General features: G+C 46.1%; 2 protein-coding genes and 1 non-coding gene across 3 annotated transcripts in view; all 3 read left to right on the forward strand.

Annotated features, from left to right (window-relative positions):
* Nucleotides 1-2760, forward strand: part of NCAPH (non-SMC condensin I complex subunit H) — a 34884-nt gene extending 32124 nt beyond the window's left edge. The window contains exons 17-18 of the mRNA XM_045979771.1: nucleotides 303-378; nucleotides 2261-2760. Of these exons, the coding sequence (XP_045835727.1) occupies nucleotides 303-378; nucleotides 2261-2320 (136 nt within the window). The 3' untranslated portion in view covers nucleotides 2321-2760. The remainder of the gene's footprint in view (nucleotides 1-302; nucleotides 379-2260) is intronic.
* A 6279-nt stretch (nucleotides 2761-9039) lies between these two features.
* Nucleotides 9040-9186, forward strand: LOC123926305. The gene has a single exon (XR_006815216.1). It is a non-coding gene; the product is annotated as a U4 spliceosomal RNA (small nuclear RNA).
* Nucleotides 9187-13280: 4094 nt separating this feature from the next.
* Nucleotides 13281-18443, forward strand: part of SNRNP200 (small nuclear ribonucleoprotein U5 subunit 200) — a 30401-nt gene continuing 25238 nt past the window's right edge. Inside the window, exons 1-5 of the mRNA XM_045978981.1 lie at nucleotides 13281-13442; nucleotides 13956-14119; nucleotides 16162-16333; nucleotides 17295-17487; nucleotides 17953-18008. Coding sequence (XP_045834937.1) covers nucleotides 13398-13442; nucleotides 13956-14119; nucleotides 16162-16333; nucleotides 17295-17487; nucleotides 17953-18008 — 630 coding nt within the window. The 5' untranslated portion in view covers nucleotides 13281-13397. The remainder of the gene's footprint in view (nucleotides 13443-13955; nucleotides 14120-16161; nucleotides 16334-17294; nucleotides 17488-17952; nucleotides 18009-18443) is intronic.

The raw sequence follows: 18443 nt of genomic DNA on the forward strand, positions 1-18443 counted from the left end.
TTTTAATACTCGGGGCAGTTTTTCTGTTTCTTCTTCGCACTGATATGACTTAATATAGACCAACTTTTTAAAAAGACATTAAAAAATAAAGGGCATTTTTTTGCACCATTGGCTGGAATGGAGCAAGTGACATTTTATTTCCAAATAAGAAACTGGAAAAACCTGCTTATAAAATGCATCTGAAATATTTCTTTGTTTCTCATTAGTTTGTTCACTGGAAATATGTGTTGTTACTTGTTGAAAGAGTCTTTGTTCCTAGAACTGCAGTGACCTAGCTAAATACTTGCTTCTCTGTTTTCCAGCCTTCCTCCTCTCATGGCTCAGAACCTCTCTATACCTCTGGCCTTTGCCTGTCTCCTACACTTAGCCAATGAAAAGGTAGGTAAATTTGGTATGCAGGGGAGTAATTCTTTATTTGGTGGCACCCTGTTTGAGGTTTTTTCTAGATCTTTCCTGGGCAACCTCACAAGACATATTAAATACAGTTGACTTATACAGTAGTTTCAACCCCAGAGGATTAGCCAGGTACTTAGAAGAATCTTAGAAAAGGGCCATTGGGTAGGATTAGCAATGAAAATAATGAGGAGGACCCAAATGGAAAATTTTAAGTGCTGAATGGTAATCTATCAGTTCTCAACTTCAAAACATAAAGCATAAAGCACTTTGATATCATTGGGTGTCAAAGTCTTTAAAGGCCAAATCCTACCAGTACCAAAGTCAAGACACATGGAAACGTGGAGAACAGAGGGGACAGAGGAGGACGAGAGGAAGACAGATGCAGGAGGAAGGAGTCCTAAGACATGGAGGCAGTGGCCAGCCAAGCTGGACCACCAAGAGCTATGAAGAAAGGCTTGGGACCAGAGAGTGTCACATCGGGAGCCAGGAGATGTGCCAACTGTGACAGCGGGCCAGGCTCTGCAGTGCGCCACGCCAGCTGCAGAGCTGAGCAGCGGTGGCGGTTCCCAAGGGAGTAGGTAGGGACCCATCTCGTCAAGAGTTTGCTGCAGGGGGGCAGCCCAGCGTGGCAGCCAGCAACAAGCCCAGATGAAACTTGATATCCTTTGTGTCCCGGGGCTCCTGGTCCCTAATGCAGATGTTGTCACTGAGGCAGAGCATCCCTACCCTCGCTGCCCTCGTGTACCACCAGTGTAGATTCCGACCTCCCCTGCCCCAAGCTGAGAGGGAGGCTCATAGGGTGTGGCACCTGTCTGAACACCGAAGTGTGGTTTGAGAGGTTGATCAGATTGTACTGGAATGCTAGCAAAAGCGGGTGCTGTAGAAGTGCCTGGGACTTCTGTGTGCCTGTGTCTGCCCTCTGCCCTCATGATGATAGTGCTGACTGGCTCTGTTTCCCAGAGCCACAGAGAGAAATCTCATAACACTTAATACCACAACATGTCTCTTTTTGTGGCCTTGCTCCCAGTCTTTCACTCCTGTCTGTCATCAGCCCCTCTGGTAATGAGATCCCTGAGAAGTGCAGTGTGACAGCACTCGGGACGCAGGGGTGGACGCTGGGCCCTCAGTGCCAGCATGGTGCAACTCGTTAGCCAGAGCAGAACCACCAGGAACCAAGCTGCAAAAGTCACACCGCGGGGTGCAGGGGGTGATTTCAACTTTCCATCGTTAGCAGCACAGGAGGGTGCCCTGGCAAGGGCGGTGTGGTTGCTGAGTGCCAGCAGGTCGGGCCTGCCTCCGAAACCCAGTGAGGGGAGGTACGCTTGTGGCGAGCTTAGGCGAGAGGGGCTTCGGACAGCCGTTTCATCCTGTGGGAAACAAGTGCCCGGCTTGGTGGGGAATTCACAGGGTGGGAGTGGGGGTGTCAGATCGGGGGAGAGCTGTGAGGTAGGGAAAGGCCTGTGCAGATGGCAAAAGGATGAGGTGATGGGGCAGTGAGGGGCAGGGCTGCAGGAGGCCACACACGGACACAGTTAACAGTCACGTATTGTGTCTCCTGGTGGCTATCCACTTCTCTTAGCTCCTGCCAGAGCAAATAGCTTCACTCTTTGGCCCTTTACAGAGAGAGGTTGTTTCGGGCACCAGTGCCCAGGAAGTCTTGCTGTTTTCATTTTTCCCCTGCAGGTGGCAAGGATTTGGAATTTGCTTTATCCTGCAAATTATATTTGCCGTAACGTAATTTTACTTAAAGTCCCAGGACAAACCTCATTCTTTACAGTCACTCCCCTGTTGCCTTGATTAGAATCTATGTTATGATTCCTGTATTTTCAGTATGCTAAAGTTCATGTGTTTGGTCTTTCTTTAGAATCTAAAGCTGGAAGGAACCGAGGACCTTTCCGACATTTTGGTGAGGCAAGGGGATTAAGTTTGCCTGAGAAAAGTTGGCAGAGTGGGGCTCATCGCTCCTTCAGTGACCAGGACATCTGTGGTCTGGGTGCTGCCTAGCCCACTACCAGAGAGTGGCTGTTTTGTCTGTTGCTCTTCCCCTCTCTCTGTCAGTCGGGGAACCAGCACCCCGAAGCTCCGTCTTTGATTAAAGTTTTCCGCCTTGTGGTGACCACCTAGCAGGGAGGAGCTGGTGAAGATACTGTTCTTGATTGGGAAAACCTATATCCATACTTCGTATCCATGTCTAGTTTTTGTCTAAGTTGATCTTTGTTATTTTCCACACTTTCATAGAAAATAATTTCCCAGCAGGTCCTGGTTGTCTTGAAACAGCTGTCTAACCCATGTACATAAAACACATCGTATGTGCACTTACAAATGTATATATATTGTGTAGCCTTAAAATAAAATCATTCTAAACAATAATGCATGGCCAAATATTTGAGTACATTCTAAATAAGTTAGAGCTGGCCCTTTCCCTTCAGTGGGGATGCAGTTAGTTAGCTAGATGATACCCTTCTGTCCGTAAAGGCAGGAAACACTTAAAGGCTGAGAGGATTTGTCTTATGGCAGAGGAGTGGAGAGAGAAACCAACCATTGGCTGGAGGTCAGATTTCCAGATTGGGACCCTTGGGCCTATGAATTCTGCTGGCGGACCATGGTAATAAAAATTGCTAAGCTTTGTTAAGGGACAGTTACTAGTACCTTCTGTGGATCACCTCACCTAGCCTTCTTAGCATCTTTGAGAGGAACACACTTTTTTCACTCCCATTTTACATAGAGACATGGGTGCTTCAGTGTAAAGGAAACTGCATAAGGGCAGGCGGCTGTCAGAGACTGACCTCGAACCAAATACTGTGCTTCTGAAGTCCTTGTACTTAGCTACTGTGCCATATGCTGCTCAGATCATAGGCTCTGCTTGTAGATGTTGATCAAAGTAACTCTGTCCTTGGCAGGTTCTGGGTCTCTGCCTGAGCACCCTGTTACCATTCATTAGGTAAATAGAGATCTTGGATCAGAAGCAGTGAGGTATGTAATTGGAGATAACTCTTGATCATAAAGCACTTTCTTCTAAGTCAAACACCACACAAAACAAAACACTCCCCACCCCCACCCCCAGAAGGTGCTTCCCAATTGGGTCCAAAACATCACCTGCTCTGCTATACTGAGAGGGTGGTCTTGTGAAGATGCTTTAATGGAAAAGGGGGTGAAGCCTCGCACACCCTTCCCCATGCCAGCTGAGTGCTTCTCCTGCTCTGCTCTTACTCCTGGGAATGCGCCCTGAGCGCAGCACACTTCTCTCTCGGCTCGTTTCCGGGGGATGATTCTGTTCAGTGAAGCAAAGCAGAACGTGTTTGCCCCCCGCGCACATCAGGTAGACCAGATGCACCATTCGTGTCTGACTAGAAAAGCAGAGTGCTGCTCTCAGAGCCCCACTCTCACCAAACTGTTTGCCTTGGATTCTTCCAACAGTCCTGAGTTCATCACATTTTATTCTTCTGGATAAAAATGATTTATGAAAGAGAAGGTGGTGGTTTCATTTGGATACCTTCATAAGATTTCCACATGAGCATATCCTCAAATCAGGGAGGAAAAGGAAAACCTTTGTAGGGTTAAATGGGACAGTATTGCATCTATATCTCTGGTACAGGCTGTGTTGTGCCTCAGTGAGTTGATACCTCAACGTTGTTCATTCTGGATGAAGTGTTTCTTCGTGTTTATATTGTCCCTGCCCCATCTCTGCAATGATAATTCCGACTGCATAGAGCAGCAGTGGGTGGTGGAGGTGGTTGAATTTCCAATGTAGATAAACTTCCTTTGTCCTTTGGGGATGGCTGACGGGAAAGTTTCCTTTTGGAGCTCTGCTAAACAAGACTTTTTTTTTTTTTTTTTTTTTTTTTTTTTTTCCTGCATGAAGGAAATAGAACAGTTTCCCAAATATCCCTGCTTGTCAGGAAGCTCTGGGAGCAAACTGTTCCAGATCTTCTGAATCCAAGGGCAGAGTACTTTTTCATAACAGAAAAATTTCCCTAACATTAGAGATTGTTTTAATAGGAAAAGAATGAGTGGAATTCATTTATACCTGGGTTTTCCAAAATGAAATCTGGTGACAGTTCCTTAGGAATTAAAAAGACTGCAGAACCAGAGTACAGAGAGGCTGTTCCCTAAAAGGAAATGCTAAGGAATCAGAGCTGCCCTCCCTTTTCCTGCTGAAGGAGCCATCAGGACACAAAAACATAATTAGAGGAGAGTGGGCACCTGAAGGCCGGAGGGTGAAAAAGTGCCCCTGTGCCAGGAAGAAATATGGCCAGTGTGGAAAAAGAAATGAAGCCACCAGGGCTGAAATTCTGACCTTCACCCCTGTATGTCCTTGGCAAGAACACTCGAGAACAACCAGCTTGTCAAAACGGAAGACCCATTTGGGAAAACCATCTCCTATTCAGATAAACAAGAGTATTGAATTCAGGATATTGCCTTAAAAGTGTCCCTCTCTGTTTCCGTCACCTCCTACAAGATAAAGACGAGAGTTTCTGTAAAATAAGGGTGGGCGTTTTAAGAGTGACAGTCTAGTCAGGAGACAAACCTGTGACATGAACAAAGAGCTATTACAAAGAACTGTTGACTAGGTGTGCCGGGAATCTCAGGTGTCAAGCAGCAACTGCCAGAAGCAACCAGAGCCAGAGCGGGGAAAACAAAAGGAACAAAGAAGAAAACATCAAAAAGATTTCAAGAGGACTTTGCAGAGCAGAAACTGCCCCCCCCCCCCCCCCCCCCCCCCCGGGATGTGCTACCCAGCGGGCGCTGGTGCCTGATGAAGTATGCAGCGTAGCTGGTTCCGCGCATGCTCACTGGAAAACCTGCAAACCGCAGCTGTGGGGACTGCCCATACCCATACGAAGAAGCGCCACTGGGGGGCGCTCACAGGCTCGGGAAGCGGTCAAGAGGAAGCACGTCCCTTTCCTTCTCCAGCCCTGCAGTCTCCTCCACATCCCTCCCCTTGACCTAACTAAATGAGCGTAGCTGGCAGAGCAGAAATGTGGTTTGCAGGGTGGCCCAGAATAGAAGGTGGTTTTGGAGCTGAGGGATGATTACTCCATAGCCGGCACAGGCTAGGTCTCATCTATAAGGATTCTAGAATCCTTACTCACTGCTTTGGTTTGACTTGGGATTTGTTTGTATTTGCTCACCTATTGTCAGCGAGATGCTGATAAATGTTCAACTGACTCTGAAGGTGAGGCTGGGAGACCTTGAGAAACAGATGGTGGCCCATCTGCCTTGGAAGGGTCAAGACTGGCCACAGGCATTCCCACTGACAAAGGAGCAAAGGTGTGGACTGAGGAATGTACAGGCATGGCGGGTGCTATAGAGACTGAAGGGTAAAACAGAAGGAATATACCCAAATTAGAGTGAAAATGCCAAGGGCTAAAAAAGAGTGCAGAGAAATTAAAATGGTTGCCAAGTAGGTCCCACCGACAATCAGGGGGCCCAAAAAGAGCAGAAAATGGAGAGGAGGGAATCGTGCTGAAGAAGAAATAGAGCCTGTATCCTATGGTTGGAGGACCTGAGTTTTCAGGCTGAGACTGAGTGTCTAGCACACGGATGAAAACGAACTGACACCAAGGTACCTTATCATAAAATTTCAACACACTCAGGACAGAGGATTCTACAAGCTTCAGGACAGAAACAGGTCACACGCACAGGATCAGGAAGCAGGGTGTCAGACTTCCCAGCATTGTGCTAGAAGCAAGAAGATAAATGGTTTCCAAATCTAGAATTTTATACTTAACCAAACTATCAAAAAAAGTGTGAGAGTCGGCTATGGAACGTTTATTTAAAATGACAGTGAAAACCCCTCACATGTATCCTTTTCCAAGAAGTTGCACCGGTCCATACCAGGACCCTGCTAGATGCCCAGCCACCCTGAACCCTGTGCTTCCAGGCCTCCTTTGTGGCCTCGCCCGCCCATGGCCTATAGTAGCTGCAGCGACATTCAGGGTTGCTGAGGTGAGCCTCTGACATAGGCATTCTGGTCCATCTGCCCTGCTTCTGCTGCCTCCATCTGCTGGGACCATATTGCCCTGTCTTGTGCAGCAGGGGACTGTGCTTGCTCCTCATTTCTTCAAAACTGAGACATATATTATTTGGAGATGGTACATATGTAGTACGACTATGAACAAAAGCAAGGGCCTGGCTCATATGAGAGTCTGGGAGACAGTTATCTCTGGTGGGAAGAGGGGGAGAAGTGCAATTGCAGAGGACCCCCAAGGAGCTTCTGAGGTACTAGTGTGATAGACGCACTGGCGTGTGCTTTCTCTTCCCTAGGCTTCACTCAGCCTGCCTGCAGCTGCTGGTATCTACCCCTGAGAAGAGCTTACATTTGACAATCCTCTCACCAGGCCACAAGTGCATGACAAGTACCGCATCCATGCTCATTGGCTTTTTAAAAATACTTTTTAAAAATTAACATATAATGTATTATTTGTTTCAGGGGTACAGGTTGTGATTCATCAGTCTTACACAATTCACAGCACTCACCATAGCACATATCCTCCCCGGTGTCCATCACCCAGTCACCCCATCTTTCCCCCCGCCCTCCCCTCCAGCAACCCTCAGTTTGTTTCCTGAGATTAAGAGTCTCTTATGGTTGTCCTCTCTGGTTTCATCTTATTTCATTTTTCCCTCCCTTCCCCTATGATCCTCTGTCTTGTTTCTCAAATTCCTCATATCACTAAGATCATATGGTAATTGTCTTTCTCTGATTGACTTATTTTGCTTAGCATTAATACCCTATAATTCCATCCACGTCATTGTAAATGGCAAGATTTCTTTTTTTATGACTGCACAATATTCCATCGTATGTATGTATATATATCTATATAGAGATATAGATGTATCTATACATAGATATATCTATATCTATGTGCGCATGTGCATATATATATATATATATATATATATATATATATATCTCACATCTTTATCCAGTCATCTGTTGATGGACATCTAGGCTCTTTCCATAGTTTGGCTATTATGGACATTGCTGCTATAAACATTCAGGTGCATGTGCCCCTACGGATCACTACATTTGTCTCTTTGGGCTAAATACCCAATAGTGCAATTGCTGTGTCATAGGGTAGTTCTATTTTCAACTTTTTGAGGGAATGCCATACTGTTTTCCAAAGTGGCTGCACCAGCTTGCATTCCCCTCGTTGGCTTTTTAAAAAGTTGGTTGGATACACAGGTAAGGCTACAGTGCCTCAGGGAAAGATCACTGGGGCTTGGGACTTGGATTTCATCCCAGCTGGCAGTCTGGGGTATGGGAAATTTACTGGGCAGAAACTTGCAGCTGTCAAGAACAAAGAAAATCAGGGCCCAGAGAGGAAGACCAGCAGGGGTGTGGTAAGATGCAGTGCAGATACGGCCTATTTACTCTTTCTCTTTTTTTCCTTTGTTTCTTTCTTTATTTTAAAGTTTGCTATTTAGGTGATCTCTACACCCAATGTGGGGCTCGAACTCACAACCCTGAGATCGAGAGTTGCATGTTCTTCCAATGAAGCCAGTCAGCTACCCCTGTTTTTGCTTTTAAAAGCTCTACTCTGTAATGGAAACTGGAGAGAATGGGATAGTAGGGAGAGGGAAAGCCTAACAGGAGCTTCCCAGGGCAAGTAGGATACTCAGCTTGTTACAACTGTCTGTTCTCCATCTGTGGCAGAAGCCAGTCCTTGAAACTGCAAGCCACCAAGTGCCTCATTGGGAATGGATCCCTCACAGAACCAGTATGAGCCGCACCTTGATATGTGGCTGGCTTTACAAGGAGTCCACCTCATATATGGTTAGGATATTATTCCATTTCTCAACAAGCATATGGCAACCTGCACTCCAAAATGAGATCTCAGGAGGTCTGCGAATCAGTCACCTGGTGAGGTGACATACTTAGCCTAACAAAGTGGCCCCAACCCACAACATTCTGGCAAGGCCACCCAACCTATAGCCACACTACTGGGTATTCCTTGTCCTGGCCAACTGTCATCTCCCACGTGATGGCTGGAGTTTGGAGAAGAGCCAACAGTCATTTAGAGCCAAGTTTTGGATGGAAGGGCCATCCAGTAAGACCATTTATAATAAGCAAGGATATGACAGAATGAGACAGCGTTCCCGTGTTCAGTCACAGACTGCCTCCAGATACAAAGTACTTCATAAATGCTTTTGAGAAACGCAGCTCGGTCGGACAGTCCTTTACCCTTACTATTTCCTGGCGGAGTTCTAGGTGCCCAGCACCCCTAAGGAGTAGGTAAAACTATCTCCATTCAACAGAGGGTGCACCTGAGGCAGCAAGAACAGACCTAAGATTGCACAGTTAGGAAAAGGTGAAGCTGGGATTTGAACCCCAGCAGCCTGACACAAGAGATCATGCTTTTAATCACTACATCAAACTGCCTCTTGGTTAAAATGAGGACATTGCTTCCTGTGGCAAAGACCTGAAAGGGAGCAAAGCCTGTTTAGAGATGTACACCAGATGAATTAATTAGAAAATCAATTTTGTCACTCCATGGTTCAATCTTAAATAGTCACCTGCCTAGAATAGATCTTGTTTGCTGGTGCAGGCCTGGAACCTGGTGTGATGACTGGCACAGAGGAGACAATAAAATTTTGCTAAATGAAGAAGTAAAGGAATGGAGTTCAAAAGTGTGCATGACTAGCTTTGCGCAGTGGCAGTATCGTAGCCAATGAGGTTTATCCGAGGCGCGATTATTGCTAATTGAAAAGTGTGCATGACTGGGTGAACTGATATTCTAGGCAAATGGAGAGGGAACGTCCATCTACTGAATCCCTTCTCCACAAAGGACATGGTGTTTACTGGGGTCATTCAAGTCAGCCTCACTCAAACCCCAGAATGTTAATGTTCAATCCTAGATCAGGAGGCATTTCACCACCAAGTACACAAATTTCCAGGGGCTTTTTGGTGACCCAGTACTCCTCTTATCCAACCCCAATGGTTCCAGCAAACTAAGGGCTTCCTGGACACACCAGAGACACACCAAATCCCTTTGAATTTTGCTCCTCTTTCTAACGTTCTATTACCTCTGCCTGTGGTACGCCCATCAGGTACACATCTCTTGCTGTGCCTCCTTCAGTACCCCTCCAGTTGTACTTCCTGTTTCTGATCCCCTCCTACATCCTAGTCTCTCAACTACACCTTACCTAGCAGCATGGGAATCACCTTCCTCATGCCCAGCTCTGGGAGGAAGCCTCTGTACAGGGGGTCTGGAATAAGACAGCCTGGCTTTGAGGTAGGTGAGGCCAGGCAAGTCAGTTATCTTCTCTGGGCCTTGATTTCTTCATTGCTAAAATGGGGGAATTATATCTAATAGGGCTTTATGGGGATTAAATGAGACTGTGTATGCTAAAGTGGTACTATGCAAATGCTTGCCATGTGATAAATTGTAAGTTTTTGCTTAACCTAGATGCATTCCCTCTAATCTAACACCTGCTATAAAACTGCAAAAAAAAAAAAAAAATCCATTCCCCACCCGCCCAGAAATCCGTATGGGTTCCTATGGTCTCCTAGACTAAAGTAAAAACTCTTTACAATGGCATTATGTTTTCAAGAGATTCTAAATTTTATCTACCCAAATTATATTACATTGTTCCATTCCTTACATTTGCCCTTCACTCAACTGAATTGAGTTCCTAACAGTTCCTAGGACATGTCTTTGTCTTCCCACCTTCATTTCATCCTTTGCTTCTTCTGTATTGCCTTGAAATCTCCCCCCTTCTTGCCTCTATTGAAATCCTAGACATCCTTTACCACTGTAAACTCTCCTTGCTCATTCTCCTGAATCAGGGGGCTGCTCTGACCTCCCACAACGCTCCCTTGTGGCTATTGCTGCACTGTTGTTTTTTGGCGGGGGATGTTTATGGGGAGCTAGTTTCCTGAATACTCTGCAATGGAGCAGGGTGCAGGATAGGAAGGAGAGACTTTCTGACAGAGGCGGTGCTGGGGAGCTGTAGTTAAGGGGGAGAGGTGAGGAGGTATGGATCACATGGGATTTTTTGGGGGGTACCTTCCATTTTCTTAAATTATTTTTTAAAGATTTTATTTATTTATTTGACAGAGTGAGCAAGAGAACGCACAAGCAGGCAGAGCGGCAGGCAGCGAGAGAGGGAGGAGCAGGTTCCCTGTTGAGCAGAGAGCTCCTGTGCCAGGCTTGATCCCAGGACCTTGGGATCATGACTTGAAATGAAGGCAGAGACTTAACTGACTGAGCCACCCAGGGACCCCAGCCTTTTTTTTTTTTTAATTAAAAATTTTTGTAAAGGGTTTATTTATTTGAGAGAGAGCGAGAGAGTGATGGGGTGGTGCAGAGGGAGAGGGAGAGAGAGAATCTTGAGTAGATTCCCTGCTGAGCGTGGAGCTTGACATAGGGATCGATCTCAAAACCCTGAGATCCTGACCTGAGCCAAAACCAGGAGTTGGATCTTAACTGACTGAGCCACCCAGACATCCCCACTCAGCTTTTTAATTGCAGTTACTGTTACATTTCATTTCTCCAAGACTATAACTTCTCAAAGGTTCTAACTGCATTTTGTTTTTCTCTGAGTCCCTAACAGTGCTCACAAAGTTTAGTGCACATATTTGAGAGGTTACTAAATGAAATGACAGGTCTTAAGATATAGGAATGCAGGGTCCAGGAGCCTAAGTAACCCTGTGTCCAGGCTGGCACTAGGGAATATGGAATTCTGAATCTCTGGGCAGAGGCAGCACAATGGGGCACACATAGACTGGAAGAAAAATAAAGCTGAACCCAACTTGGTAAGGAACACCCCCCACCAAGGGTCTGTGCTTCTCAGGGTGCTCTGGGTCCTTCAGCTTCCTGGGGATAATCCTGTTAAAATTAAAAAACAAAACAAAACACCTTCACTGAGCTATAATTTATATACCACACAATTCTTTCACTTAAAATGTATGATTCAGGGGCGCCTGGGTAGCTAAGTCAGTTAAGCGACTGCCTTTGGCTCAGGTCATGGTCTCAGGGTCCTAAGATTGAGCCCGGTATCAGGGGTCTGCCTCTCCTTCTCCCCCTGCTTGTGGTCTCTTGCTTGTACTCTCTCAAATAAATAAAATCTTTTTTAAAAAAGATGCATGATTCAATGATTTTTAATATGCATTGAGTTGTGCACCTATCCCCATAATCTAAAACATTACCAACACCCCAGCAAGAAAACTTATTCCCATGAGCAGTCACTCCCCACTCCTCCTCTGTTTCACAGATAGGCCCACAGCCCAGGCTTGACTGTGAACATGAATACCACTCCTATAGAAACACAGAGCAGAATCCCTGAAATATTTTTCAGATACATTTGTGTCAGGTGAGTGAGCCACAGGATGGCCACGAAATAAAAGTCAGTCTTGGGGATTCAGATTCAAATAACCTTCAGTGAGCCCCCACCTTGAGTCAGGCAATTAATTCACTAGTGCTTTTAAACACACTATCTCATTTAATCACAACACATACAGGGGGGAAGTTTTACTGCCTCAATTTTAAGGATGACAAAATGATGCTTACCCCAAGAGACCAGGTGACCTCACAGTCACAAAGCCTCTGAGGAGCAGAGCTGCCACAAGGACTTGACTACCCCTTGGAAGGCCCCGGTAGACAGACTAAAATAGGGTCGGGGCTGCAAACTACATGTCTACGGGAGCCAGGTATGAGAAAACAGGAGCAGTGGGAGGAGCATGTGTATCCTCTAAGACAGCAAGTTGCTGATTAGCAAGGAGGCCAGGTAGGAATGTGGGTCTCATGTGGCCAGCTTTCTGATTTCTCCATAAATGCTAAAAGTCCAGATTTTTCATGAACTATCCCAATTTTTAAGTAAGGAGTCAACGGCCAAACAAAATACCCCTGCAGGTCAAATTTGGCCCAGAGACTGCTATAGAGGATGCATTCCTCTGGCTTACTACGGATTTTCCCTTTCATTCCTTTTTCAACAGGCTCTAAGTGAGGTAACGTTCAGCTCATAGTTGCCATTCCACAGGTGAGAACAGGATGGTTAACTCAGGGTGGGAAGGCAGCGGTGCCTCCTGGCCCCGGGGACTCTGATGCTGAGGAAGAAATTAAGTCACTGTCTTCAGGGAGCTGGTCCTGCCCGCAGCTAGCTGCCTTGGGCTCTGCGAAGGAATGAGACAAACATTTGGGTGCAAATAGGGGGCCCGGGCCGGCCCAGAACGAGGGTCTTGTTGAGACGTATGGGTTTTAGGTGGAACGGGTGAGAGTTTTCTTTCAATTGTTAAATACAGAATTGAAACCCAAAGGAGGATACCAGTAATTCTCACACACACTATTAAATCTCTCGCTGGGTGGTGCTTCGGGTTCCTCATCTGGAAAAGAAGCAGATTGGTACCCCTCTCCAGCACAGCTCACACGGGACGGTGGCCAGTGAGGAAGAAGCAGGTAGAAAAGCTCTTGGGGCGCCTGGGTGGCTCAGTGGATTGAGCCGCTGCCTTCGGCTCGGGTCATGATCTCAGGGTCCTGGGATCGAGCCCCGCGTCGGGCTCTCTGCTCCGTGGGGAGCCTGCTTCCTCCTCTCTCTCTGCCTGCCTATCTGCCTACTTGTGATCTCTCTGTCAAATAAATAAAAAAAAAAAAAAAAGAAAAAAAAAAAAGAAAAGCTCTTGGGCGAGGAGAGGGACTAAGCAGGAGGACGTTTCGCTATGATGTGAGGGCTCCTGGAAGTAGTACCGCGAAGACAGCCTATCCGCGGTGGGCCTGAAGTCGCAAGAAGTGGCCGGAGCCCGAGACCGGGGTGAGCGGATTCGCGGATCCGGGGGCCTCGGCCCCGCCCACCCCACCCAGAAGGCCGCGGGTCAGCTCCGTACACACGCCCCACCCACACTTCTGGCGCGCGACCCGGAAGCGGAAGGGGCTCGTCTCTTTCCCTCTCCTGTGCGTCGGTCCTGCGTTGTTGCGGCGGAGCGGGAGCGGGAGCGGGCAGCAACGGTTTTGGTAGCGTGCGGTGAGGGGAGCGGACTCTGAGATCCCCGAACAGCAGGGGTCATGGCGGATGTGACCGCCCGTAGCCTGCAGTACGAGTACAAGGCGGTGCGTGTGGGCTCGGGGAAGGACCCAGGCTAGGAAACCCACTGGGGAGCGGGAGGCGGAGGTTCTAGTTTGAAGGCCTGCAGGTGAACCACGAAAACGGAGTCGAAATCAGATCCGGGCGAAGGTGGGGTACATGGCGACATGAATAACCCCAGTAGGGACTAGGGCGGGCGGGATAGGCTAAGAGCTCTGCTAGGAGTGTTTATTCCCTGTCCCCTCGGCTCCACACCCGCCCCCTTCTGTGTCACCCCCAGCGTGCAGCACTTTTCCCAGGTGTGGGTTATCGCGGGTAGTATTAGGAGCCAGGATCGTTCAGTTGATTTGATCGCTCTTTCCCCGTGTGCAGTTGTGTGGCGCTCTTTCATCTTGAGGAAAATCTCTTATTCCGAATGTGCTTATCAGCACTTAGTTGCTGCAGTTCTTACTAACTTTGAAATTATCAAGTCGTATTCCTGTGATACAGGAAGTGGCCCTACTCCTGTCAGTACCTGGATAACATTGTGATCTTTTCAGAACTCGAATCTTGTCCTCCAAGCTGACCGCTCTCTCATTGATCGGACCCGGCGGGATGAACCCACGGGAGAGGTGCTGTCCCTGGTTGGGAAGTTGGAGGGCACCCGGATGGGAGATAAGGCTCAACGGACCAAACCACAGATGCAGGAGGAAAGAAGAGCCAAGTGAGTACCAAGGAGAAAATGATTGGGGGGGGGGATACAAAATCCACCTTTTCTTGAGCATTTGACCAGTGTTTTTGCTGAAATGTTCAGTGCAAGATGAGTACTAAAGTGAGAAAACAACTTTTATAATGATTTTGTTTGGTTATTTATTTGGGAGACAGAGCAGGGGTAGGAGCAGAGGGAGAGGGACAGACGCATTCCCTGCTGAGCAATAGCCAACTCAGGGCTTGATCCCATCACTCTGAGATCATGACCTGAGCCAAAATCAAAAGTTGGACGTTTAACCAACTGAGCCACCCAGGCGCCCTGAGAAAACAACTTTTAGATCTTTTTCTAATATATATGTTTCTGATCCATAGAGAGATCTTAATTTTTTCCACAGTATTTTCAAGACCCTTGCTATTCCCTGTCTCATTAACTCTTTTTCTTCCATTATAAACTTCCTACCTTCTTCTTTCCTCTGATGTTGCCCACTTCCTGCTTTTGTTGGTATGGACTAATATTCAGGTATCCATAATATGAAAGACAGGTTGTTTGTTTTTTTGTTTCTGTTGTGTTTTTTGTATTGGGGGGGGGAGTGTATTTCAAAACTGAAATGATCATTGAACTTAACTTTATCTTTATATTTTGAAATCCCTGATATCTTTGTCTCTTCTCTCCCATGATGAAGTCTCAAAAATTGGTAGGCCCAGTTTTAATTAGTTATATTTGGGTTTTTGTGTTTTTTTTTTTAAGATTTTATTTTTAAGTAATTTCTGCAGCATGGGGCTTGAACCCACAACTCCAGGATCGAGTTGTATGCTCTTTTGACTGAGCCAGCCAGGCCCCCCCTTGATTAGATATATTTGGAATGAGTTAATACATCACTGGTTCTCCACTTTGCAGAGTATGGCTTCCTTTCCAGGTTCGGTATAATTTGTTGGGAATCAATGGCAGTAGATTCTTTTGGAGCCTCTTTCTGTGGCTGGAAAAAGAAAATGTATGTGAGAGGTGGCAAGTCGAAATTCTTTTAAATAGTGTTGTCATGCCAAGTAAGAAGGGTTGTCCTTTTTCAAATGAATGAGGAGGCTGTCTCATTGCAACATTTATTGCATCTAAAGAGAATAACAAAGGATTTCCTTCCTGTTACTGTGTTCCCATAAAGGTGGCCTAGTGGAGGGACACCTGGGTGGCTCAGTTGCTTGAGCATCTGCCTTTGGCTTGGGTCATGATCCTGGGGTCCTGGGATTGAGTCCCATATTGGGCTCCCTGCTCGGTGGGGAATCTTCGTCTCCCTCTTCCCCTCCCCCTTCCCCTCCCCCTGCTCGTGCTCTTTCTCTCTGTCACTCTCTGAAATAAATAAAATCTTAAAAAAAAAAAAAAAAAAGGCTGAATGGGAATCATTTGCTGAGGTACAGATTCATGTTTTTTTTTTTAAAGATTTTATTTATTTATTGGGGCGCCTGGGTGGCTCAGTGGGTTAAAGCCTCTGCCTTCAGCTCAGGTCATGATCCCGGGGTCCTGGGATCGAGCCCCGCGTCGGGCTCTCTGCTCCGCGGGGAGCCTGCTTCCTCCTCTCTCTCTGCCTGCCTCTCTGCCTAGTTGTGATTTCTCTCTGTCAAATAAATAAAATATTAAAAAAAAAAAAGATTTTATTTATTTGATAGAGATCACAAGTAGACAGAGAGGCAGGCGGGGGCGGGGGGGGGAAGCAGGCTCCCTTCTGAGCAGAGAGCCCCATGCGGGTGGGGCTCGGTCCCAAGACCCTGAGATCATGACCTGAGCCAAAGGCAGAAGCTTAACCCACTGAGCCACCCGGGTGCCCCAGATTCATGTTTTTAAATATTTAAAATTTAAATTAAATTAAATTTAAAATTTAAATTTAAAATTTAAATTAAATTTAAAATTAAAATTTAAAATTTAAATTTAATTAAATTTAAAATTTAAATTTAAAATTTAAATATTACTTGTGTGCCATGAAGCTGAGGAGAGGAGGGTAGGCTTGATTTAGTTTTGCCTTTTGGGGTGTAGGTTATGCTTGTTAAACATCATGTGTTCATTAGGCGAAGAAAGCGTGATGAGGACCGACATGACATTAACAAGATGAAGGGTTATACCCTGCTGTCCGAGGGCATTGATGAGATGGTGGGCATCATCTATAAGCCCAAGACTAAAGAGACCCGGGAGACCTATGAGGTGCTGCTCAGCTTCATCCAGGCTGCCCTTGGAGACCAGGTGAGGAAGCCAGTGAAGCTGCGTTTTTGGAGAGGGAGAGAGTCACAGCGGGGAGGTACCAGAAGAACCTTGTCTGTGGATTTTTCTGTGTGGGCCATAGCAGTTTGTAGAAGTGCACCTTTCGTGCTTGCTTTCAGTCCTCACATTAGCTCTGTGACTAGGTGCAATTAATACTCATTTTCCATTTTTTTTTTTTTTTTCCAAATACTGCATGACTCCACTTTTTTTTTTTTTTAAGATTTTTTATTATTTAGTTTTCAACAGAGAGAGATCACAAGTAGGCAGAGAGGCAGGCAGAGAGAGAGAGAGAGGAGGAAGCAGGCTCCCGCCAAGGAGAGAGCCCAATGCAGGGCTTGATCCCAGGACCCTGGGGTCATGACCTGAGCCAAAGGCAGAGGCTTTAACCCTCTGAGCCACCCAGGCGCCCCCTCATTTTCCATTTTATCAGTCAGAGATAAAAGGCAAAGAGTAGTTAGGTAATTTTCCCATGTCACAGAGGTAGTATTTAGCAGGGCCACCATATGAGCCTGGGTGTTCTATATCTGGAATCCATGCTCTTGACCATTATACTTGTGGGATTAGATTAAGGGTCTCTATGAGTCTCAGAGGCTCTGGTGAGGACGAAGAATTATCAAAGTTTTACTTTGGTAAAGTAAATTACCAAGAATTACCAAAATTTTGTGGGCTGGAGGAGCACTGAGCAGTGTCTCTGTCACCTGGAGAAATGCCCCAGACTGTTGTGGAAGCTGGGTCCTACTTCCTGTGACCACCTACCTAATCTTTTTAAAAACAGATGGGTTTTCCTACAGTTGTTGTGTTTTTTAGTTAATAGTAATGAAAATGGTCAGAACCTGGTATTCGGGTTTTAAAGAGATATGGGTCTTCATATCCCATTGTTACATAAAGCTGGCCGGTGATATTCTGTGACTCTTTCTAAATTATTATTTTTTTTTGTCACCAGCCACGTGATATCCTTTGTGGGGCAGCTGATGAAGTTCTAGCTGTCCTGAAGAATGAAAAGCTTCGGGACAAGGAAAGAAGAAAGGAGATAGACTTGCTGTTGGGTCAGACAGATGATACTAGATATCATGTGCTAGTGAATTTGGGCAAAAAGATCACAGACTACGGTGGAGACAAGGAAATCCAGAATATGGGTAACTGAGCTCTTTATGTCCATATCACATTAAGTGGTTGCTTTTGATCTCTAAACTTGATTTTCAGGCCTCTATCATTAAAACCTCTGAATGTGTCCTTGAGTTCCCATAATCTGTTTGGTGTTTGAGGACTTGTGCTCCATGAATCTAAGTCCTTAGATTATAACAGCTGTTTCTTAGTCTTAAGACCTTTTGTATAGAACCGAGGGGAAAACTTGGGCAGAGCTTATGTGGGGGTGGGGGTGGGGTGTGCTCAGGTAGTTGAAGCAGAGTGGGGCTGTGTCCAATGTTGGTGGGTTAGAGAAGTGGCAGTATGAATGACTCTTTTGTTAAGTGTCTTCATCTGTGGGTCCTGAGACCATAGGTATATGGCTGGGTAGGTCAGGTAGTTGGGGAGGAATTAGCTCCATGGTGCCTCATTTCGCTAATTTACTATTGTCTTTTTCTAATCCCTTATTGTTGCAGATGACAACATTGATGAGACATATGGTGTGAATGTCCAGTTTGAGTCTGATGAGGAGGTGAGTGATAAAGCAAATCAACACATTGTCTTCTTGCTTTTTGAAATTGTTAAGGTGAGGGGACCACTTCTGGTGTAAAGAAGCTCCCTAGCTTAAGCCAGATAATTTTTCATGGTGTTGTGTGGGTGTCAACTTTGGGCATAAATATTATTCTTTTTTTTTTAAGGTTTTATTTGTTTATTTGACAGAGACACAGTGAGAAGGGGAACACAAATAGGGAGTGGGAGAGGGAGAAGCAGGCTTCCTGCTGAGCAGGGAGCCTGATGCGGGGCAGGATCCCAGGACCCTGGGATCGTGACCTGAGCTGAAGGCAGACACTTAACAGCTGAGCCACTCAGGTGCCTCATAAATCTTATTCTGCTAAAAATTTGCTACAGTTATCTTTAGGGATTTATAAAGCAAATTTATGCTTATAAATGTAAACATAATAATTTA

The sequence above is a fragment of the Meles meles genome, chromosome 15 (genome assembly GCF_922984935.1).
Source record: "Meles meles chromosome 15, mMelMel3.1 paternal haplotype, whole genome shotgun sequence".
Classification (NCBI taxonomy): Eukaryota; Metazoa; Chordata; class Mammalia; order Carnivora; family Mustelidae; genus Meles; species Meles meles.